The sequence below is a fragment of the Ahaetulla prasina genome, chromosome 4 (assembly GCF_028640845.1).
Source record: "Ahaetulla prasina isolate Xishuangbanna chromosome 4, ASM2864084v1, whole genome shotgun sequence".
NCBI lineage: Eukaryota > Metazoa > Chordata > Lepidosauria > Squamata > Colubridae > Ahaetulla > Ahaetulla prasina.
In genome coordinates, this window is record NC_080542.1 from 26,722,697 (window position 1) to 26,747,628 (window position 24,932).

The window sequence follows — 24,932 nt, forward strand, 5'->3', positions numbered from 1 at the left end:
TTGAACTGGGCATCTTATCTGGTAGGGAGAAAATGGTCCTTGGAAATTATTCATAGAATTTGTGAAACTATATTAAATCATTGTTGGGTTTTCAAAATGGAAAGTAGGGGAGACAGATTTCCTATCTATGTTCTGTTTTTAACTAGCTCCATATAGCTGCATAGAACGAACATTCCTCATAACTACACCACAAAATCTTTGATTAAATACTTTGTTTCACCCAAGAAGCTTCTTTAGAACTATGTGATTTTTGTCATAAATGTGTGTAGTTTTAACCTTCTAGTTTTAATTCCAGTCCAGAGAAACTGACCAACCTCATTCTCTGTGACCAGGGCATTTCACAAATTGAGGGATATTAATGATACTGTATAGCTTAGGACTTGATGATGCTCAAGTGTGGGATATAAATGTTCTTATGTCCTCTAGGATGGGTGATGGCAACCTATGGATCTTCAAGTCACAGGCCATAATTTGGGTGGAGAGTGGGCCGCTCTCTCTCCCTCTCTTTTGGGCAAAAACACTGGCACTTGGGAGGACTTTGCAAGGCCAAAGGGAAAAATGTGTGGCACTGCAAACTAAGTGCCTTAATATTGGCCTTAACACCTTATGTCCATACAAAAGGGGAAGGGGGATGGGTTGTGTCACTGCCCACAATCTTGCAGATCTTGATCCCTCTTCCAAAGGGGAAGATACAATCCATTTTTATGCCGGCTCAGGATCTGACAAAGTGGTGGGATTAATTTTTTTTTACTACCAGTTCTGTGGGCATGGCGTGATGGTTGTGGCAGGGGAAGGATACTGTAAAATCTCCATTCCCACCCCATTCCAGGGGAAGGATACTGTAAAATCTCCATTCCCTCCCCACCCCAGGGGAAAGTTATTGCAAAATCCCCATTTCCTCCTGATCAGTTGGGACTCGGGAGGCAGAGAATAGATGGGGGTGGGGCCAGGCAGAATTTTTACTACCGGTTCTCTGAACTACTCAAAATTTCCGCTACCGGAACTGGTCAGAATTTGCTGAATACCACCTCTGATCTGACATCTCTTCTTCCTGTGCAACCAGAACATCTCTTCATTTGATTAAATTCATCTAGCAAGCTATCCCACAAGCAAACTTCCTTAGCAAGTTGGCCATAATGACTTTTTCATTTATTCACATCCTTAAATTTTATGCAAACCTATTATAAATCCATTTCTTCTCTTCTTCCTGGAGGCAGCAAAACCAAGAATTTAATTTCCTCTTTTCGTGGCTCCTGTGCAGATCTTTCACAATAACTCATCATGAGTTTAATGTTGTCATCCTTAAAAAAAAACCAAGTCAGGCGGGGGGGAAAGTGCACTGTCACAAATGAATAGCTTAGTCACATGAGATTGGGAGAGACAGGTTTAAAAGAGATCAAGACTATATGGTGGCTTCCCCACCATAGGTGCCTCCCACAATTTGCAGAATTTTCAACTAACAGCTGCAGAACAGAGAACTGTGAACCTCTGGCAGACGCCAGGGAAACAAAGGTTCTTGGAAATAAGGCATCAATAAACTGACTAAGAGGAGAATGGTGGGGAACAACAATCTGTTTTGCTTCTCTATTTGCTTGTTTAAGGGTTTTGTGTTGTGCAATGTTTCTGCCAAGGTTATCACCATGTGGCCTCTGCATGATAGCTAGTGCAGAGGTAACTTAGGGATTTTGTATTCAAGAAAATTGAAAGGTTAGAGGACAAAAATCTATATACATGTTCTAATGTGAGAATAGAAATAAATAGACAACTCCTGACCCTTTGGGTCATTGTTTCAGAGATATGTCCTTATCCAAACTGAGAAACAGAATGACCACAAATGTGCAAAAAAGCAGTGGGAATGCTGACTTCTTGCCAGATCCTCCATTGGCTTTCCTTAGGGGAAACTGGCAGAAAACATTGGAAATGACCATATGGATATAGCTACTTATGGTGGCTCAGTGGCATAGTGGCATTTGCCAAATTTCAATCCCACTGGAGTAATGTGTCCTGAATTTTGGATACATTCTTTAAGTTAACCTTTTAGAGATGTCGGTTCAAAAATTGTTGCCCTATAATGATGCATTGTTTTGCCTAATCAAAGGTTACAAACAGACAATCAGGAGAGTTTTAGTAGCATACAAATATTTTGGTTTGTCTTCATCACAAGCTACTCACGTTTTCTAAAAAGTGCATCACAACACCCAAAGGCATTAGCAAGTAAATTTAATAGAGAGGCAAACATTGTTTTGGTAAGATACAATTTAGCAGACGCTGTTTTTTTCCAGGATAAATTTGCAATTGTCTATAATTATATGGGGTTAAACATTCCAATCTACTGAAAAAATGAAAGTGAGTGGGGGGAAAAAATCTACCAGACACCTGTCTTTGCTAAGATTCTACAAAGATGGAAAATTCCATTTTCTGTGTATGTTGCTGAGTACACTCATCCCTTTTTGTTTAATTTGTATTCCCATAATCTACAGAGAAAAAGGAAAAGGCAAATATAGCAAAATAGAGAGCCAAATGCATAAAAAAGTAAAAATATTCCAAAAGACACTAAAAAATAAAAAAAACTCATTATAAGCAATTCAGTTTTTAAACAATAAATTAAAGCTTGCCAACACATAATCCTAATAATCAGCCTTTCCATTTATTTCATAAAGGCCACATTTGAATGTTTTCTAAATCTTTCACTCATAAGCTTGCCAGCCTAGTTTTAACTCAGGGACATATGTATACCTAGTCATCCCACTTTACAATTTATGATTTACAATTCTGTCAGAACAATGGGCTTGTTCAATAAACTATAGTTAAAGAAATCACAATTTAAACCTAGGAAATTGCATTTTTAATTTGCTCAACACTTTAATCAGGATTTATTAACCATGGCTTACATTTTTTTAATGTTTCACCAGCCACTGTGGGTGCATTTTTAGATGCAAGGTGGCCTGTTCTACCAGTTGCTGTTGCTGGGGAAATTGCAAGAAATCTGGTCTGTAAACCCTCAACCTTAACACTGCCCATCAGATATCAACTGTGAAAGCCTAGACCAGAGGTGTCAAACTTGTGGCCTGTGGGCTGGATGTGTCATGCCCTGGACATGCCTACCCCCCGTTTAGCGAAAGGGGGAAAAGTCACCCGATGACAACATGACGCTGTGAGTTTGACACCCCTGGCCTAGACCGATAGATGTATATATGTTTCTATAATGCTTGAGGTGTAAAATAATACAGTTAGTCCTCAACTTACAACAGTTTGCTTAGTGACTGTTTTTTTTTTAAATTTGCATTTATATCCCGCCCTTCTCCGAAGACTCAGGGCGGCTTACACTATGTTAGCAATAGTCTTCATCCTATTTGTATATTTATATACAAAGTCAACTTATTGCCCCCAACAATCTGGGTCCTCATTTTACCTACCTTACCTACCTTATAAAGGATGGAAGGCTGAGTCAACCTTGGGCCTGGTGGGACTAGAACCTGCAGTAATTGCAGGCAGCTGTGTTAATAACAGACTGTCTTACCAGTCTGAGCCACACAGGCCCTTAAGGTTACAAGGCCCTTTAAGTTACAATGGCACTGAAAAAGTGACTTATGACCATTTTTCACACTTACAACTGTTGCAGCATCCCCATGGTCACATGATTTATATCCAGATGTTTGACAACTGACTCACATTTAAGATGGTCCCAGTGTCCCAGGGTTATGTGATCATCTTTTGCAACCTTCTGACAAGCAAAGTCAATGGGGAAACCAGGTTCACTTAACAACCTTGTTACTAACTTAACCATGCTAGCAGTGGGGGCCCAGTGGTTAGAATGCAGTACTGTACTGCAGGTTAAGTCACTGCTCACTCCAGGAGTTTGATTTTTATCCGCTCAAAGTTGACTCAGCCTTCCATCCTTCCGAGGTTGGTAAAATGAGGACACAGATTGTTGGGGGCAATATGATAACTCTGTAAACCTCTTAGAGAGGGCTGTAAAGCACCATAAAGAGGTATATAAATGCTATTGTTATTAACAACTGCAATGATTCACTTAACAACTGTAGCAATAAAGGTCATAAAATGGGGCAAAACTCACTTAACTAATTTCTTACTTAGCAACATAAATTTTGGGCTCAATTGTGGCTGTAAGTTGAGGACTACCTGTAACCATATTTTGTTTTAAAAAAAGGATACATAGCATAATATAATTACAGCAAAGTACAGGTAGATCTCAACTTACAACCACAATTTAGAACAGAATTTCTGTTGCTAAGCAAGGTGGTTGTTATGCAAGTCATGCTGTAGGAGATGACCAAGCTGAGTACAAGAGAGGGGGTCAAACATGTCATCAGTCATGAGTCCTTGCATACCTACAAGAGATCTAAATCCAGCTCACCTTGAATTTCTTTCTATTCTTAACTTCCACTAATTTCCTTTGACCATTAGTAGCTCAGATTCTTGTAGAGAGCTTAAGTTTACAGTAAATCTTTATACACATTTGAACTGCCTGGATCTCTCAATTTCCTTGGTGCTTGACGTTAATCTGGATGATGGGTCTATAATTCTCTTGTTTTTCTTATTTTATCCTTCACAACATCCAGCTCGCTTGGGGTTACCTTGATAGGTAACTGATGAGGGAATTAGTCTATGGAAATGGGGTAGCCTAGTTTTGCTAAAAATACAAGATCTTTGGTTTCCCACCTCCCTGTACCATTCCAGTGAAATTTTGCCCCCCTGAGATCAAGGATTAATAGACAAAACAGCCTTAAGATTTCACAAAGAATAGGAACAAATTTTTTTTTTTTTGCTGAATCATTGTGAGGTGGTTTCTTCTTGGGGGTCAGATTCTGTAGGAGCTTTTTGCTGAGTCACTTTAGTGAGGGAAGTACACAGAGGAGAGGGGTAATATGATACGACAAGCTGTTGAACTTCCTCTCCAGACAATACTGTTTTTTTAATAATACATTTTGAGTGGTGCAAGCACTTTTTAAAAATATCATGGAAGGACTTCATGGTCTTATGGGCTGAATCACTTCGTTTCAAGATAATGTAATATGAATGTTTTAAAAATTAAATAAGCATTTGCACCCATCAATTGTTAATCGCATATTACAAAGGAAAAAGAAAAGAAAAGGATATTATGAGGAAAAGGATCGTGCATGGCCTGGTATGCCCTTTGCTGATTCACACAACGCATTACTGTAATCCTGTAATTGGAGTTAATAAAATGAAAGACTTTAAAGGTGTTTCTAAGTCAAACCTGAGTCCTGGTGACAATGGATATGTCCATGTCATTGACTTGGCAACAATTTGCAAGAGATCTGCCGCTCTCTTTTTCCCAGAGAACTTTTTCAACTCCCCAGTCTATCCTTCAGTTTATGGTCTCAGTTTAGGATCTCATGATCCCATCCAGGCTTCCTCCAACTGGACTTCTGCCCACCCAGGTGCTGCTGCTGCCTACAGGGGTGACCCATGCACAATGTTTCTCAATTTTTGCCCCTTGAAGACATGAAGTCCGCACATCTTTTTTCCCCCAAAATTTTTTTTATTGAGTTTACTACAACACAACACAACACAAGCATACAGTTAACACAAACACCTAATATGTGTTTTCTATTTACAGGTCAGTTTCGTTCCACATACTTTCTGCTTTATGTATTCCCCGTTTTTTCCCCTCTTTTCGAAGTCCGAACATCTTCAAGGGGCAGAGATTGAGTAATACTGGCCTAGAGTGTTGTGCAAGCCAACGTCTCCAAATTTGTGCCTTCCATCAGCCCTAATTAATGCCGCTACTGTGGTCACTTGCTGATCGTATTCCATAGAACAGCAACACCCCGATAACATTTTCAGGACTTCGGAGCTGAAAGGAAGTCGAAGAGACTCGCTCGCAACCAGATTTCGCATAATCTCAACTCAAAAAAACCCCAGCACCCCCTCCCATCTAGCAGCAAAAACCCCCCAGCACCCCCTCCCATCTTTTGGCTAGCTCAGTGGGGCGGAGCCCTGCGTTTGCAGTCGGCGCGGAGGGCGGGCTCTGGAAGAGGCTCCGGCTGCCTATAAAAGTCTTCTCCCGGGCTCTCCGCTTTCAGTCCGGACTTCGCTTTTGGCTTCCGTTCCTTAGCTCTTGCTTCAACAGTGCTTGAACGGAGCAGGATCGCAGCCACCCCATCCTTAAGTCCTTTTGCCAGCCAGTCCAACCAACCTCGACTTCCACCATGAGCTCTCAGATCCGCCAGAACTACCAAGCCGAAAACGAAGCAGGCGTGAATCGCTTGGTCAACCAATTCCTTCAGTCCAGCTACACCTACTTGTCGTTGGTGAGTATCAAAAGGTAGAAATCGCCCCTTTCTCCCCCTCCTCTAATGTTTTCCTGGCTCTGCCTAACCCGGCGCCCTGTATTGATCTTGGAATACAGCTCCCACCATCCGTTCCCGTACTTGGTACAAATGATGGGAGTTGCAGATCGGTGCCTCTGGAAAGCATCAGGTTGCTTCGGCACCCCTCCCCCCTTGTTTTTCCAAAAAGCCGCTCTGTGGGTGCGCAAAGCCAAGAAAATGTTTTTCTTTCCGCTTAAATGGTGGCTACACATTTACGTGGTTGGACGGGACCGATTGCTTTATTGGAAGAAACTAGCAAAAATACTGCGCCTTCCTATAGTCCAGAATGGCGGACTTGCGGTGTGCGTTGTGGTGTGCTATTGTGTACCATAGCCTCACCCAGCAAATCTTTTTTTTTTAATCCGTCGAGTCTCGTTTCTTCTGTTTATAAACTGCGTATGAAAAACACTGCCCCCCCCATCCTTCCCCCACCGTAGGCGGTTTTAGATGGGCCTCTCTCTTCCTTTCTTCCTCCTCTGCTTTATTCTTTTGCTGCAGTAGCCATGGAGACCTAAGCACAGTTTTCCAGCAGCTCTGCTCTTCTCTTCTCTTGGCATTGTAGGAGAAAGAGAAAAGGCTTTTCTCATGGAGTAGCTGACCTTCCCCATCCTCCATCTCCAGATGCATGGAGACTTCAGGCCCCGTCATCCCCATCTTTTTGTGCAGCTACACTAACCGCTGTAGGTTTCTTTGTCCTCTGCTTTTGATCCTGTTAGTATTATGATTCTGCTGGCTGAATCCTGTGAGCTCTTTTACACGTCAGCTTCTCCAGTTTTATCATACCATGAGCAGCTCCCTTTGAGATTCTTGATAAGCCCCATTAATTATATACACAGTCCTGTTTTTAAATGCTGTGCAGATGTGCCCTCAGGTTGTGCTTGGTTTGCTCCAAATCCTAACTCACTCACTGTCTGTCTGTCTGTCTCTATCCATCCATCCATAAACACACACATACGGTTCAGCTCTTTATCAAGTTATTAAAAAGAGTGTGACTAGTTCACCAGGCTGTTCTGGTTGGGGATGATGGATATTGTATCCCACCATCAGAAGGTATCTGGTTAGGAAAAGTGCCATAGCAAATAGTCCTTCTTGCCCTGTAAATAAGATACCTGTTGTTTGTCCTTGCTGTATACTTAGTTTTGGCAAGGAAGGAGCTCTACACAATTTATGTTTTGATACAAAGTCCATCTCTTCATATTTACCCACCGTTGCATCCTCTAGAATGGTTTTGAGGGAGACACGAGGTGAGGTTAATGATTTAATTATGTCAAACTTCTTTATCAGTACATAAACTAGAAACAAAGGCTGGACTGATAAGCTGAGGAAGGGGCAATGGGCATTTTGGCTAAGGTTTAACTATGATTTGTTGGGTATGACAGCAGTTAAGTTTGGTTAGCCATGAACTATATTGTATAAACCACAGTGGGCAGATTTGCACAATAAGTTAAGCCATAAATATAATGTTTTGGTTATTGGTAATAAATTTTAAATTACCACATTTTAGAAGCAAATAAACTTCTTTTATAGATACCCATAATCTCTCATTTTTAACACTTGTGGTCCATCTCCATCCATATGGTAGGTAGCAGGGAGATAGTCTTTGAATATGCAGAGACCTAGAAAAAACTTTCAAAGGACTTAAGTTAGGAATGCTGCTGGTCAAGGTTGAATCAGGCAAAGGGTTCATGTACCCATATCACTGCTGATTAGTGCTTTTCCATAAGTATGTCCAATTTTCTTGCTAAAGTGACTGTTAAAAAAACACATACAGGCAACTGCTCAGTTATGCATTGCATCAAACTGCAGATTTGCTGTAATCATGGAAATGAATTACTACATTGAATTTGAAAGTCAAACTATATTTGTTTTTGTTCTAGCTTTTGGTCTTCTAGGGATTGTTGGGAGGGGAAAAAACAGCTGCAAACCAGAATGTAAAACAATGGTATAAAGGCAATTTTAAACCTGTGCCAATTTTAAATGTTTTCTTTCTTCTGCCCAGAGTTTTTACTATACCCGGGATGATGTGGCACTGTCCAAGTTTGCCTCCTTTTTCCACCACCTCTCTGAGGAGAAGCATGAACAAGCGGAGAAGTTCTTGACTTTCCAGAACCGCCGTGGGGGAAGAGTTGTCCTGCAGGATGTCAAGGTGAGAATGGGGAAGTACGCCGGGGCACACAAAGGTTGAACGAAACCAGTGGTTGGCCGATAGGGGACATATGTATAAGTGTAGTGCTACTGAGAACATGATTAACACTTTCTAATGTTCCAGAAACCAGAACAAGATGAATGGAAGAATGGAATCATTGCCATGGAAGCTGCCCTGAAATTGGAGAAGAGCCTGAATCAGGCCCTGTTGGATTTGCATCAAATTGCTTCACGCCATACAGATCCCCATGTAAGTGGACAGGAGAAGATTTGTAGGGTTAGGTTCAGTCCCATTCTTTAATTACACTTGTCAAACTTCATTTTGGTACATTCTCATAGGGTTAGTTAGGGAAGGAAGGATGGAGAACCTGCAAGAACTATTCCTCATTGGTTAAGCTGGGTGGTAGTGTACTAGGGGCAGTTGAGATTCAGCAACATCTGAACATCATAAATTCCCCATTTAATCCACCCAAACCATCTAGCTTAGGTGGCTGCTGATTAAGTGAACTGTGATTGACACACCTTGGATGCACCATCCTCTTTGAAGAACTCAACATCTGCTTTCAATTTTTAATGGTGTTATGGTTGAGTTCTTTGCATGGTGTATTGCTTTCCTGCATTCCTATTGCCCCAAACAAGATGCCAGCTGGCTAAATCCATTAAGAATACTGTGGATTTTTGATAGAAGATAGGCTCAGCTGATTTTGAGGTTCCTTCTAGTTCCTGTTAGATTGGATGATCGGCAGGCATTAGTCCTAATCCATGGACTACTTAATAGAGGTCAGCTTTTTCTGTGGAATCCTTTAATTAAAACTCCTTTCTTTTCCTAAGCTTTGTGACTTCTTGGAGACTCACTATTTGGATGAAGAGGTGAAGCTGATCAAGAAGCTGGGAGACCATGTGACCAACCTGAAGCGTGTGCGTGCCCAGGAGGAAGGCCTTGGGGAATACCTGTTTGACCGTCTCACTCTGGGTGAATCCAGTGACTGAGCCCAGGTGTTGACTCCCTCCCAGCTCCTATAGCCTTAAATGTATTAAAAGCTGGCTGCTCAATAAATATGGCCTCTGTACCCTTATCCATTTTTTTTTGGGGGGGGGAAAGGAGCTGAGTCTGTAACTGGCATTAAATAAACTTGGCATTAAGCACTATATCCTGTGCATGTGTATATAATTGGGAGAATGTATAGTGGATATGGCTGTCCTTCATAATGTTTGGCAACTGTTGCATTAGATTAGAGCAAAGATTTGTTTAATTCAGGATCCAGTCACAAATAGTGACCAGTGAACACACATAACCAGCATCAAAAACACAATCCTCCTAATGTAAACTCCATTTAATGCTAATGGAAGATTTGAGATAACAGCCATGTGGAATTGGAAGTTCTAGGTAAGGAATGCAAAAAAAAATTAACAGGATTATCACAAAGGCTGGTAAGGACAATTTTTGCTGGCTTTTAGTGAGGATTTTAAATTTCTTTCACTTATTATGGCATCTCCATACTGCTGCCCATTAAGTTGCAAGAAAGTACATTGCTAATTTACACCAGCGGTGGTCTGAAGGAATCCTGTTACCAACTCAGTGCAGAATGTGAACTGTAGATGCCGATCTAGTAAGAAAGTGCTCACAAAGGAGGCTGTGTGGTTGCAGTTTGCAGCTTCCAGCGTCCATGCTTGATGCATTTTGCAAACTCAATCCCAATTCTGCTTATCTAATGGAATAACATAGAATAACAGGGTTGGAAGAGGCCTTGGAGGGCTTCTTATCCAACACCCTGCTCAAGCAGGAGATCTTACTTAGATCATTCCTGACAATCTGGCTGACCCATCTCTTCTTGCAAATCACCCATGATTGAGCACACACAATTTCTGGAGGCAAGCCATTTCTCCGATTAATTCTCACTGTCAGGAAATTTCTCCTTGATTCTAGGTTGGATCTCTCTTTAATGATCTTCCACCTCAGGTACTTTGGAAACTAAGATGACCCCCCACCCCTCTTCTGTATGAGCTCTTCAAGTACTAGAAAACTGCTATCAGTTCTGATTGCAGAATTTGAAATTACAATGAAGCTTAAGATTTGAGTTAATTTAAATGGGCAAATATGTTTTATGCCTAAGCATTAAGCATATAGAACTGTACCTATAGCTGCTCTATCTGTATGTAAAAAAAAAGGTCATAGTTAATGCACCCATCAGAAAGTCAATTTGTGTACTGTGTTCTCAACAAGATTCTTGGAACTAGAGGTGAAGGCAGAACCTTGAGCCAGCAACATGCAAATCAATTGTGTTAACACTGAGATACACCCTTTTGAATTGTGACCATCCCTTCCTATGAAGGAGCTATTTTTCCAGTGCTATTATCAGCAATGCAACAGGCTTTAGTGCCTATTGTTTGCAATGGCTATTTCTGCCTAGATAAGGATGAAATCCCAAAGAGGATCTGAAAGCCAGCAGATTCAGAAGAGGCTTTTCTGCAGTACAAGGCACAATTCCCATTTTCCAAAACAATTTTCAAAGCAAACTTTATTCTGAATTCATTTGTTTTCTTCATAATCTGTTTTTTTCCACAGAAAGGGGGAGGGAGAAAAAGACACAATAAAATTCAAGCTTTTTTTTTTTTTTTGGACATCTATAAATAAAAATCTAGATGGGGAAAGTTGGAGAAAAGAGAAAAGGGGTTTAAGGCCAAACCAATGTCCTGCTCTGTTAAAACTGTCTCTCCCCAAATTTAGTGCCAAGTAGGTCTGGAATTTGCAGGGCTGCATCCCAAAACACCTGGTTCTTAACACATGATTGCATCACAGAATTGTGAGAAAGGAAGTTCACTAGATTTAAAAAAAAATGGTTTTTCATTTTGATAAATAAAATTGGCAGGAGAAGCAGAACTGAAAGGGTTCTTGAGTGTGTTGGCATCTGCTTTGCCTTTTGAGGTAGTTGCCTCTCGTGCTAAGGTGGGTATTATCCACATAACAGCTAATTAAGTCTCCCAGCCTCCAGGAACACTTCTTATAGTGCCTGTCTGCACTATAATACCTGCTTTGGTCATAGCTACGTCATCCCTGATGCAGGGTCACACCGTTCTGTACTGCGTCGTCAGCAAAACCCTCATCACAAACATTACAGTATAGGATAGGGACAGTTCAACAGCTCTGGCTGATTCTCAGAGGCAACCAACCAAACCTATCTAGAGCATCAATAGCCAGCATTGTTCTAACAGAAACTGCCAAGGGAGTTTAACCTGATGGGCAATGTGATTGGACCCCAGTACTCTTTCTCTCTTTCATTAAGGGTAAAAGATGGATGCCGGAGAGCTGGTGGGTTTTAGACTAGCTTATTCTTAGGATGTACTAGACCAGTGGTGGCTAACCTTTTTGCCATCGCGTGCCAAAAGTTGGGGAAGTGGGGGGGTGTCATAAGCATGCCCACACCCATAATTCTATGCCCCCTGCGCATTCGCATGCAACCTCCCCCTCCCACTGCTTTTGGCATGTGATGGCACGGTGGGCCCAGAAGGTCCGTTTTTTGCTCTCCCCAGGCTCCAGAGCCTCTCTAGGAGCCTAGGGAGGGCAAAAATGCTTTCCCCACCCACCCCTGGAAGCCGTCCGGAGGCCAGAAACAGCCTGTTTCCCTAGTTCTGGTGGGCCCAGAAGGCCCGAAAATCAGCTGGCCAGCATGTGCATGTGCTCCGGAGCTGAGCTTGCATCCCCCTATGGCTCCGCATGCCACCTGTGGCACATGTGCCATAGGTTCACCATCATGGTGCTAGACTGTAATTCCCACGAAACCTAGCTAGGATGATTGTGAAGTTGACTCATACATCTGTGGTATCCAACTTGGAAAGGTATCTAGCTCTATTATTACTATCCTTAAGCAAAGTGCATTTTAGATAACTCTCCTCTAGCCTGTTTCAGAGGTTTTAAGCATGCAGTCCATTCTGCTGGCTTTGACCCTGCAGTCTCCTGAAATTCCTGAAATTCCTCATAGTCTATGCAGAATGAATATCACCACCCTGGGAATCATTCTAGAATGCCCTTGAGTGGATAATGATTTAAAAAAAAAACAAAAAACACTTTCGCAAGCAGCTTTAAAAGCCACTAACTGTTAAAAATCTGTTGAAAAGGAATTAGGATCTTTGCGGCATGGTAGAGCCACAGGAGTGCAATTTATGTGGAAGGGTGCTCCTAAGCCCCTTGCACCTTAGAAAGTCATATAAATGCACATTCAGATCCTTTGGACACTTTACAACATCCATCTCTGATCCCAGCCCATGCTGGTTGAGGGTGATGGGAGCTGAAGCCCAGCACATCTGGAGAACAACAGGGTGGAAATCGTCAAGCAGGAAAGCTTCTTCTTTCCCCCAGTCGGATCCTACATCCTCTTCCATGGGGACTTTTTCAACGCTGTCTACAACTGCCCTTTTCAGAAAACCTTTTGTTAGAATCTTTGCTCTAAATAGCTTTGCAAATTCCTTTCCAGAAACAGACAGAGCTAACTGAAAAACAGTCCCAAAGTATGAATTCAGATTGTCTGGACATATTATGAAATGTCCTCTTTTTCTTTTTCTTAAAAAAAAGCTCTGCCTAAAGAAGAGCAGAGTCATGGCTTTTAAAGGAAGTTTCCAAACTCTGAGCAACATTCTGTCTTTCATAGTCCTCCGGATGACTCTAAAATCCTGCTGAGCATACATCCTCACTGGGCCTCCATGCCAACTGTCTAGGGTTACCCAACAAAACAATAATGTTAGAGTCACTCATTTTATGAACAGCCTTTAAAAGGCCTGCTCTGTTTCTGGTGCAATGAAACCTTTGTTGGTAGGGAAGGGGAGGTAAGTTGATACCTTTCTTGTGTCCTTCCCATGAAGGCCTCCCATTTTCCCTTTTCTCCCATTATTATTATTTTTTTTAAAAAAATTCAGCAAGGTTCTTAAGACCTGGAAAACGCCTTCCAAAACAGCAGCAGCATATGGAGTGTGTTTGGGAGGAGGAAAATGCATGACCTTACATTCTTACTCTTGGTCAACGCAAGGATGTTATCTTCTGTTCTGCAAAAAGAGCCAATGGGTTAGTTCCCGACTCCTTCCAGAGGAAGAAGGTCCTCCACCCTTGGCATTCTGGGATCCAGAGAAGACTGCCTTACTGTCCTTTAACCGAACTACATCGAGCGGGAGCGCTTCTGTCTGGAACACCCTAGAACTTACACTCTAGGCTTATTTCAGAATGCAGCACTAAGTTAACAAGCTCTTGAGGATAGGGGGAGGCGTGGGAAAAGAGCAGGCGGGCGAGTCAGGACACCTAATTTTTCTCTTCGATCAGAGAATTGGTGGGGCTGCTCAGGTCACTGGGGCTGCTGGGGATAGTGGGAGTGCTAGCATTGGAGGAAGTGCTGGCCTCGCTAGACCCCTTCTTGGAGTGCTTTCGCCACTCGGGGACCGGACCCATCATGCCTGGGGGTTTGATGTTCTGCCTGTCTTTTTCTGCCTCTTCTTCCTCGTCGTACCGTTCATCATCCTCTTCGGTCTCGCTGTGATGGGGGCTGGAGTGGCGGGAGATGGAAGGAGAGGGTGGGACCGAGGCTGGGCGCGGGTAGCGGAAGCCCTGAGCCTGCAAAGTTGAGGACATGGGAACAGAGTGGATGGGGGGGGGGAGGAAGGGAAGAATGGTGAAAAAATCAGTGTCACACAGAGTCTCTTGTTCCCGTCATCCCTCCGCCCCCTGCCTTCAACTTCATAGAAAGCCCGGAATTCTTTTTTCAAATCACCCTCTGCAGGACCAGCATCTCAGCTTCTAGTCCACTTTTCCAAGATGAGAACCATACCTGGTCTTTGACAAGTGAATTCCAGCCAACAGAGACAGAGAGAGAGACAGAGACAGAGACAGAGAGACAGAGAGAGACAGAGAGAGAGAGAGAGAGACAGAGAGAGAGAGCCAGGACAAGGAGTAGCCAGGTCTATATTCAAACAGATACATCGTAATGAAATGCCATCAATAAATAGCATTCACTTTCATTAGCCACTTGTACTTACTGTTTTTTTTTTCATTCTAGCACTTTGCAACTCAGGGATAATATTGGAAACAGGGTTACTAGGACCTGCATCATTGACTTTTAGCTCAAGGTGTGCAAAGGATGTTTCTAAAGTAGAATCTATTCTGCCCTTTTATTAGAACCTTGAAGTTCACCAACTGGAGCTGGCTCAGATAAATGGACAGATCCTACAAATTTGGGACAGGGCCCCACTGATAATATGCTCAGCTAGGAGTTTGTGATCAGTAGTAGAACCAAATCACACACAAATCCCCTCAATCCTTTCAAGGCTTTTTACCAAGGCAAAATATTTTTCTAGATACAGATAGTCTTTGACTTACGACCACAAATGAGCCCACAATTTATGTTGCTAAGCAAGACAGTTGTTAAGTGAGTCTTGTCCCATTTTATGATCTTTCTTGCCACAGTTGTTAAGTGAATCATTGCAGTTGTTAAATTAGTAACATGGTTGTTAAGTAGAATTTGGCTTCCCCATTGACTTTGCTTATCAGAAGGTCACAAAAGGGGATCACATGACCCTGGGACACTGCAACAGTCATAAATATGAACCAGTTGCCATCTGATTCTTGATCATGTGACGAGGATGCCACAATGGTCTTAAGTGTGAAAAATGGTCATAAGTCACATATTTCAGTGCCATTGTAACTTTGAACAGTCACTACCTGTAGTGGGCTATGATCTGAGCTGATGCTGGATTTTAAAGTCCTTGGCTTACAACCACAACTGAGATCAGAGTTAAGCAAGGGGGTTATTAAGTGAGTCGCAGTAAATTCTACAGCTTTTTTCTGCCCCTTTTTTTAAACCAAAACCTCTAGTTGTTAAGTGAATCCTGTGGTCGTTAAGCAAATCTGGCTTCCTCCATTGACTTTCCTTGCCAAAGCCAACCGGGAAGGTTCCAAATGGCATTCACATGACTCTGGGACGCTGCAACTCTGGTAAACACACACACCAGTTGCCAAGCACTCAAATTTTGATCATGGGACTGTGGAGATGCTGCATCCATTGTAAGTGCGAGGGTCGGTCTTAAGTCATTTTTTTTAACGCCATTGTAATTTTGAATGGTCACTAAATGAGCAGTTGTAAATCAAGTTGTAAGGGGACCCCATATAAGGCTTATGTCTCTTTCGTCTCCCACAAGGGACCTTACTCACCGCAGTTGTTTCGTGTGGCTCATAGATGAAGTTATCAGGGAAGGCCTTTGCGAGGGCCATATGCCGGGCATACATGTAATACTGCAAATAAGAGTATGGTAGGAGAAAAGAGAAAATGAACGCAGGCATTCTGACCCCACCGCTGAATTTCTTCCCATTCCCACTGCAAGCAACAGGATCTGTTATCATTTAGGCAGTCAACATACTTCTGGTTTCCAAAACACATGGAAAATATTCCCCCCTGGGGCCAGAACTCCAGAATCATCCATTTGGTTCTAAAACAATCGATTTCCGTCTTTAAGAGTCAATGGGATCAGGTTTGTCTACATTCAGGTTCTTTGATGGCTGGAAGGAGGGACGGGGTGTCTGATAAGGATAAGTAGGGGAGCTTTCTCTGTATCTACACTTCAGCTGTGGCACACTTTGCCCTGGGCAGCTCAATTCTTATGTTGCTTCTGCATCTCTCTATGGAGATTCTCAGTCATCCAGGCCATGGTTGTCCCAACGGTGCTTTTTCAAGAAGCAACTGCACTTCCTTGTTTTTTCCTTGAATGGTGAACAGTGTGGAGTACGAACCGTTTTCCAAAAAAAAATGCAGACTACAGGAACTATTTGAACTTCAGTTTGAGAGGCAGTCAATACAGACTCATCCCCAACAGCCGGCACCTGTCTTCAACAATGAAGGGACACAGGGCAGAAAACATTCTGCAGCCAAGAAGGTCCCATATCTATTAGCACCACTCAGGTGACCCTGAGGACACAAACAAACATCCAAGTAGCCTCAATGACTCTCTAAAAGGATGCAAATGACCAGCTGTCTGTAAGAAATACAAATCCTTCCATTCCCCACCGTTGAATCAGAGCTGAAGAAGCTTCTTGGATGAAAAGCGAAACGTCTTCAAAGAAAAACCGAGGAAGTCCAGTTGCCTCCTGAAAAAGCACCTTTTGGACACTGGCATCTATGTAACCCAGTGTCCCCATCCCCTGGTCTATGGACTGGCATCGGGCCGCGGCACCGCAGAAACTGGGCTTCTCAAACAAGCAAAGTCCCATTCACCAGATGCAGGCAGCATGTCCTTGGAAAACCTATCTCCACGGAGCTGGTACCCAAAAGGTTGGAGGCCACTGGACTGTAACCCTCTTTGAAATAAATGACTACCGTGAGTTGATATGGCTCAAAACAAATGCTGGGTGAGATCAAAACATGGTCTCCATCTTCCCAACACAGAGTTCTTCTCCCCACCACCCAACTTTCTTTTCTGTAGGTAGTGAAACAGAGGTACCTCTGCCAGCCTACAAAAAGGAATCAGGCAAATTGGCAAATGCCAGATCACTTCCTGAAATGCAAGATGATTGTGGAAAAGAGACAGGCAAAGGATAAGGGCAAGTTATGGTATTTTTAACCACTCGCTTAACTTCCCTTTGATTTTAGCAATGAATGAACTTTGGGTCCCATAATGAAGGCTTCATAAACATCAAAACAATAAGACGTTATATATTTCTGAATAAATGAAATTAATTCATCTTCGCAGCAATGTCATATATCGCAGCTTGTGGGGTGGAATGCTTTTCTATAGAAATATTATCTTTCCATTTAAAAAATGAATTATACTAGATTAGTAGATCTAGAGTAATCTTTTTCTTATAATGAAAATATAGGTAGTCCGAGGGTTGTGACCACAACTGGCACCAGAACTTCCGTCACTAAGCAAGGTAAAATTAAGCGCACTGGGTCCAATTTTATGACCTTTTTTGCCACGGTCCTTAAGTGTATGACCACAGTTGTTAAGTGAATCACATGGTCGCTAAATGAATCCAATTTCCCCCTCACTGGGGGTGGAATGCTTTTCTATAGAAATATTATCTTTCCATTTAAAAAATGAATTATACTAGATTAGTAGATCTAGAGTAATCTTTTTCTTATAATGAAAATATAGGTAGTCCGAGGGTTGTGACCACAACTGGCACCAGAACTTCCGTCACTAAGCAAGGTAAAATTAAGCGCACTGGGTCCAATTTTATGACCTTTTTTGCCACGGTCCTTAAGTGTATGACCACAGTTGTTAAGTGAATCACATGGTCGCTAAATGAATCCAATTTCCCCCTCACTGGGGGTGGGGAATGCTGCAACTGACACAAAACCGTGCCAGTTGCCTAGTTCCCCCCCCCCCGATTTCTGATCATATGACCACAGGGATTCTTTGATAGTCATAACTGTAAAATGTGGTTGTAAGTCACTTTTTTCAGCACTGTTATAACTTTGAACAGTTGCTAAAGGAATAGTCCTAAGTCGAGGATTATTTGTGTTATAAATGAGGAAACCTCCAGTTATTAAGTCTCATTTAGGGAAGTACATGCACAGGTTTGCCACTGGTGTGAATAGTAGTTGCCATAGGAATATGCATCTATCATGCTCATTTGCTTTAAGGACTTCATTTATAAAGTTAAGTTGAACAATAATTTTTCTCTCTCATTTGTACTAGATTTTCCCTAAATTAGGAACTCAGGACCTGTATATGAAATTTATTCTTTAGATAAAAATATTTAATAATGATAGTTTATAAAGTAGACATTGTTCCTTTCTGGATTTATTTTCATTTTAAGAAAGGAAAATAATCCAATCACTTCAAATGCAGGGTTTTGTTCTGAGATGAACCAGAATATATTGGGAACAAAACCCTTTCAAGGAGCTTTTACCCAACTTTTCAAAGATGTGTTGATAAGAATAACCTGACACTAGCCTTGTTATAGGTGGGGAAAACTTAGAGGCTTTATAAATTTTAAATAAACATGCACATAATTGTTTGTACTACTTCCCATAATCTCCTGACAGGTAGTTTTATTTAACACCCTTGCCCCAAAAAGCTGGTAATATTCCTGATCTGTCCTCAAATTTATTTCTGCTTCCAGGAAATTACACGGAGCAGAGAAGACAAGTTACCATCATATTAAAGGACTGGCTGAGCACAAAAGATCTATCAGTGAAAAAATGGATAAAATAATATTTGCACTATCTGCCCCCTGGAGGCAAACATGGATATTACAACACGGGAAGACAATATAGCAAATGAAATGCAAAGGATAGAGAAGGACTATCACAATGGCATGTCACGGTGGGGGAAAAAAGCTCACCCTTCCTAGATATTTCCAATCCAGGAGATCAGAAAGCCTCTCTGTGCGGTTTCTCTGTATAATGCGCTGCCTCCGAGATTGCTGGCAGAAGCTGTAGAGGAAAGAGGTCAACTGCGTGCACGACTCATCCAAGCCCCGGAAACGCCTGTCTAAGATGTAGATCCCTGGTGGGAACCAAAAAAATGTCAGAAGAGCAGCTTCACCTTGATTCAATACAGAGAGCTGATAATTGACCAAAGGCTGACTCTCTTCTGCCCAACTGAATGGTTGTTGCCTGAGATGCTAGAGAATAATATAAAGACAGTCCTCAAGTTATAACCAAAATTGGGACCAGAACTTCCATCACTAAGTGAGAAGTTGTTAAGTAAATCACTCCCAACCTACTTTGCTGTGGCTGTTAAGTGAATCATCATGGTGGTTAAGTGAATCGCATGTTTTTTTAAATGAATCTGGCTTTCCCTTTTGACTTTGTTCGTTGGAAGCCAGCTGGGAAAATTGCAAATGTGGATCATGTGAGCTCGGGATGTTACAAATGTCATAAATACATGTCAATTGCCAAGTGCCCAAATTTTGATCATGTGACTGTGGGAACACTGCGATGGTTGTAAGTGCAAGGACTGGTGGTAAATCACTTTTTTCAGTGCTGTTATAGAACAGTCACTAAGTGAATGGTCAAAAGTCAAGAGCTGCCTGTAATGAAAAATGTTTTATATATATACAGTGTACACTTGCCTTTATGAGGCTCTGCTACGTACAGTGGTTTGAAATGGCTTAATTTCACTAATCTTTGAATTCTTGCTCTATTGTGTCCCAGCACACGTTGCTTTAATCAGTTAAGTCTGGGCTAGAACAGGCAGAATGAACCATTCTAGATCACCAACTGAGCCGTGGTGGCGCAGTGGTTAGAATGCAGTATTACAGGCTAATTCTGCTGACTGCTAGCAGTTCAATCCTGACCAGCTCAAGGTTGACTCAGCCTTCCATCCTTCCGAGGCTGGTAAAATGAGGACCCAGATTATTGGGGGCAATATGCTGACTCTGTAAACCACTTAGAGAGGGCTGTAAAGCACTGTAAAGCGGTATATAATTCTAAGTGCTATTTCCATTTCATCCATTTCCCCCCCCTCCAGAAATATATAGGTTAATCTATCCACCCAAATTATTCTCCCAGATCCACCTGAAGGAATTATCCTGTGGTCGAGAAAGGGATACATATGCTCCCATTGTGCCAATACCTGTTCCCAGAAATCCCTAAATGATACCAACCATAGGCAGATGGATCTGCTATATGTTCCTCCATGAAGCAGCCAAAGCCAGAGAGATTGGTGGAAATGCTGGGGATCCCCATCACGGTGCACTCAGCTGGAGAATAAGAAAGAGATCATCAGAGGACATGGATTAAATCCCAGGGATATGCACTATCTCAAGAATTTACCTTGCAGCCTGTTCAGTTTTGGTCACTTGAGTTTACTAAACTTTCCAGTCCCTATAGATTTTATGTACATGTTAAGAATAATAAACTTTTATTATCATCAAAACTTTGTTTTAGGCATTACAAGCACCTGTGCTTTCCTCACAATTTACTTATCTGTCCCTCTTTTCATTTCAGCCACAATCCACAATGCAAACTTGTTTCTATCATCTCTTCAACAAATGAGGTTCAGAGTTTTCATCCTTTTCTAGCCAAAACATCATTGCTACATATTTTATTTATTTAGTTAGTTATTAATCACATTTATACACCACCTATCTCACTGTCTAGGTCAGGGGTCCCCAACCCCTGGTCCACTACTGGGCTGTGGCCTGCTTGTAACTGGACCGTACGAGTAGCAGGCTGGCACGTGCATGTTACAGTTCAACTTGCATAAGTGGTGGCTGGCTAACAGTGGGCCAGTGCACACGAGCATGCAGTTTAACTTGTGTAAATAGTGGGTTGGCGCGCATCCCCTCTCCCTCTCCCCCTCACTGGACCGCCAAGTTGTAAGTGACTCTGGATGATTTACATGATATATGATATGATATAAGATATGACACGATAGGAGTACTGCATAGTTAGCTGAAAAGCTGGTTGGCTAGTGGCTAATAAACACTAGCAATCTACTAAAGTGTTTTTTTATCATCCCCACTTGGAAAATTCTCATGTATTTTGATGCCATATTAGTTATTCTGGAAAAGTTTTCTTAATTAATTGTATATAAAACACATACCTCCATTATTCTTAATAGCTTCTTTGAGCTACTGGAATTGAAAAATGAAGGAAAAGCCATCATTTAGGAAAATACTTGCAGAATTAAATGGACAAACATGTGTGAATGGCTAAAAAAGGCCTTATTTTTTGTGGTGGGCCAAAACAATGACAAAATACACTAAAAGAAACGAATTTCAGATGAAAAAATTCAACACCATGTTTATTTATTTTATTTATTTATTTATTTATTTTATTAAATTTTTATACCGCCCTTCTCCCGAAGGACTCAGGGCGGTGTACAGCCAGAATAAAATACAGAATATATACAATTAAAAGAAATTAAAATAAACTATTACTAAACGGCTGGTAATTTAAAAGATTTAAAAATTTAAAATATTACTAAAACCCTAATTTAAAATCAACTATTTATGCCAGTCCTGCTTGAATGAATAAATATGTTTTTAGCTCACGACGAAAGGTCCGAAGATCAGGCACTTGACGTAAGCCAGGGGGGAGTTCGTTCCAGAGCGTCGGTGCTCCCACAGAGAAGGCCCTAGTCCTGGGGGCCGCCAGCCGACATTGTTTGGCGGACGGCACCCTGAGAAGGCCCTCTCTTTGAGAGCGTACGGGTCGATGGGAGGCATAAGGTAACAGCAGGCGGTCTCTCTTTTTTTTTTTTCTTCCCAAAAAGGTTTTATTTTGACATTCTTATCCAATAACATATCCAATAACATATTTAATGTACCCTCATATACAATTAATCGGGTCTGCCCGGTCACCACCCCCTTCCTTTTCCTTTTACTCTCCTTCTCTACCTTCTTCTACTTTCCATAACCATCCTCCCCTCTTATCTACATCCTCTCCTCTTCCTCCCTACTCCTTTCTTCTCCTCTTCCCTCTTCCTTCCTTTCCTCCTCCTCCTCTTCTCTTTCCTCCTTCTCTCTACTCCTTCTTTCCCTTCATTCTAAAGTAGTAACCAGGCAGGTCCGATCTTACATTAATTATACATCTTCAATCATCTTTGTAGATTAACTATCAATCCATTTTCTGCCCCTCCCTTCCCTTCCTCCCCACCCCCAGGACTTCCGAGAACCGAGTACAGGGTATAAAACTAACAACAAAAATTAAAATCTAGCACAAATCATAATCCATAGTCATTCCTTAAAACCTCCACTCCCCTTCCAAGGACAAAGAAGATACTTTTCTTCCACTCCATTATATAGAGATTATAAAGATTTAAAAATTTAAAATATTACTAAAACCCTAATTTAAAATCAACTATTTATGCCAGTCCTGCTTGAATGAATAAATATGTTTTTAGCTCACGACGAAAGGTCCGAAGATCAGGCACTTGACGTAAGCCAGGGGGGAGTTCGTTCCAGAGCGTCGGTGCTCCCACAGAGAAGGCCCTAGTCCTGGGGGCCGCCAGCCGACATTGTTTGGCGGACGGCACCCTGAGAAGGCCCTCTCTTTGAGAGCGTACGGGTCGATGGGAGGCATAAGGTAACAGCAGGCGGTCTCTCTTTTTTTTTTTTCTTCCCAAAAAGGTTTTATTTTGACATTCTTATCCAATAACATATCCAATAACATATTTAATGTACCCTCATATACAATTAATCGGGTCTGCCCGGTCACCACCCCCTTCCTTTTCCTTTTACTCTCCTTCTCTACCTTCTTCTACTTTCCATAACCATCCTCCCCCTCTCTTATCTACATCCTCTCCTCTTTCCTCCCTACTCCTTTCTTCTCCCTCTTCCCCTCTTCCTTCCTTTCCTCCTCCTCCTCTTCTCTTTCCTCCTTCTCTCTTCTACTCCTTCTTTCCCTTCATTCTAAAGTAGTAACCAGGCAGGTCCGATCTTACATTAATTATACATCTTCAATCATCTTTGTACATTAACTATCAATCCATTTTCTGCCTCCTTCCTTCCCTCCCTCCCCACCCCCAGGACTTCCGAGAACCGAGTACAGGGTATAAAACTAACAACAAAAATTAAAATCTAGCACAAATCATAATCCATAGTCATTCCTTAAAACCTCCACTCCCCTTCCAAGGACAAAGAAGATACTTTTCTTCCACTCCATTATATAGAGATTATAAAGATTTAAAAATTTAAAATATTACTAAAACCCTAATTTAAAATCAACTATTTATGCCAGTCCTGCTTGAATGAATAAATATGTTTTTAGCTCACGACGAAAGGTCCGAAGATCAGGCACTTGACGTAAGCCAGGGGGGAGTTCGTTCCAGAGCGTCGGTGCTCCCACAGAGAAGGCCCTACTCCTGGGGGCCGCCAGCCGACATTGTTTGGCGGACGGCACCCTGAGAAGGCCCTCTCTTTGAGAGCGTACGGGTCGATGGGAGGCATAAGGTAACAGCAGGCGGTCTCGTAAGTACCCGGGTCCTAAGCTCTTTGTTGGCTCTTTCTCTTCCATTACTTTAGGAAAGCAAAGTTACCAACCCTTAAGATTAACAAGATGCACACAGAATTATGTGCCAAACATACCTGATGCAATCTTGTGACACTGTAGTATCCACTGACAACCTGTGCTTGTTTGGTTGTCCTTTCAGAGATATTGCCTTACCAGATTCCTCAATGCCTTTAACAGTGAGAGAGTTTCTAATATATTGCTTTCACTGGACAAGTTGGGATACATTCACAGAGTTATCTGTCTTGAAAACAGCCCATATTGAACTGTATAACAGTCGAACAGCAGAGGAAAGGTTGCAAGGCATTTTATTTTATGTCATAAACTGTTTTATGATATTTTTTGTCATAAAATATTTCATAAAACTTGCCCATTCTGAACCCATAACTTGTTTCAAAAATGTTGCCCAATGATGCACCATTTCACCCAGGGAAAGGTTAAATGAACCAGCACTTTAGTAGAAAGTAGATTTTTTTTGGCCTCTGTTTATAAACAGAAACTGAAAAATTGATGTACAGCCAAAATACATATTTGCCTTATTCCCAAGAAGCTATGGTTGGGGAGATTGCCCGGAAATGTTAGTTTTGTTGCGAAAAAAAATCAGGTGGTCAAAATATAATTTTGCCCTTTTCTCTGAATACTTTCCTAGTTATTCTCATTTCCAACTGCTCCTTCAATTTTTCGCATTTCCTCTTTTCTGGCAGTTAAAACTGATCACTACTATACACCGCTTAATTACCGTATATACTCGAATATAAGCCGATCCGAGTATAAGCCGAGGTCCCCAATTTTACCCCAAAAACTGGGGTAAACTGGGGACTCGAGTATAAGCCGAGGGTGGGAAATGAGGCACCTACCGGTTGGGGAAAGCCTCCCTCCCTCAGCTGAGAAGGCTGGCGGCTCCCCCGCCCCGCCCTCTCACTGCACCGGCAGGGCTTCCGTCCGGTAAAATGTGAAAAAAAGAAAAAAAAAAAACTCGAGTATAAGCCGTATATACTCGAGTATAAGCCGAGGGGCTTAAAAAAAAACAAACTCGAGTATAAGCCGTATAGACCCGAGTATAAGCCGAGGGGACGTTTTTCAGCACAAAAAACGTGCTGAAAAACTCGGCTTATACTCGAGTATATACGGTAGGCAAAAAATAAAATCCTGTATTCATATGCAGGGAGTCCTCGACTTATGACCACAACTGACCCCAAAATTTCTGTTGCTAAGCAAGCCAATTGTTAACTGACATGCACGTCATTTGATGACCTTTTTAGCCAGAGCTGTATAGCGAATCACTGTAGTTGTTAAGTGAATCATGCAGTCATTAAGTGAATCTGACTTTTCCTATTGGAAGAATCCAGCTTCTCCAATCTGGCTTTTCCTATTGCTTGTTGGAAGGCTGCTTCAGAGGTTATAGATGGGGATTACGGGACCCCAGGAAAATGCAACTGTCATAAACACATGGCAGTTGACAAGTGCCTTAATTTTAATCATGTGACCATGG

General features: G+C 41.9%; 2 protein-coding genes across 3 annotated transcripts in view; one reads left to right on the forward strand and one right to left on the reverse strand.

Moving 5' to 3' along the window:
- The first annotated feature begins 6,054 nt into the window (after positions 1 to 6,054).
- On the forward strand, positions 6,055 to 9,653 carry LOC131197143 (ferritin light chain, oocyte isoform-like). The gene is made up of 4 exons (XM_058180825.1): positions 6,055 to 6,299; positions 8,359 to 8,505; positions 8,629 to 8,754; positions 9,336 to 9,653. The coding sequence occupies exons 1-4, from the start codon at positions 6,198 to 6,200 to the stop codon at positions 9,492 to 9,494; spliced, it is 534 nt and encodes a 177-aa protein (XP_058036808.1). The 5' UTR covers positions 6,055 to 6,197; the 3' UTR covers positions 9,495 to 9,653.
- Positions 9,654 to 11,005: 1,352 nt separating this feature from the next.
- GYS1 (glycogen synthase 1) overlaps positions 11,006 to 24,932 on the reverse strand; it is a 61,948-nt gene continuing 48,021 nt past the window's right edge. For both annotated transcript variants that reach the window (XM_058180823.1, XM_058180824.1), the window contains 4 exons: positions 20,092 to 20,187; positions 18,826 to 18,989; positions 15,694 to 15,774; positions 11,006 to 14,100 (listed from right to left, as the gene is read on the reverse strand). In XM_058180823.1, coding sequence (XP_058036806.1) covers positions 13,792 to 14,100; positions 15,694 to 15,774; positions 18,826 to 18,989; positions 20,092 to 20,187 — 650 coding nt within the window. In that variant the 3' untranslated portion in view covers positions 11,006 to 13,791. The remainder of the gene's footprint in view (positions 14,101 to 15,693; positions 15,775 to 18,825; positions 18,990 to 20,091; positions 20,188 to 24,932) is intronic.

What these genes read in the sequence shown, in the direction of transcription:
- LOC131197143 (XM_058180825.1), top strand. Translation starts at nt 6,198, where the DNA reads ATGAGCTCTCAGATCCGCCAGAACTACCAAGCCGAAAACGAAGCAGGC. An exon ending in GCTACACCTACTTGTCGTTG is followed by an intron (nt 6,300 to 8,358) that starts GTGAGTATCAAA and finishes TCTTCTGCCCAG; the next exon opens with AGTTTTTACTATACCCGGGA. An exon ending in TTGTCCTGCAGGATGTCAAG is followed by an intron (nt 8,506 to 8,628) that starts GTGAGAATGGGG and finishes CTAATGTTCCAG; the next exon opens with AAACCAGAACAAGATGAATG.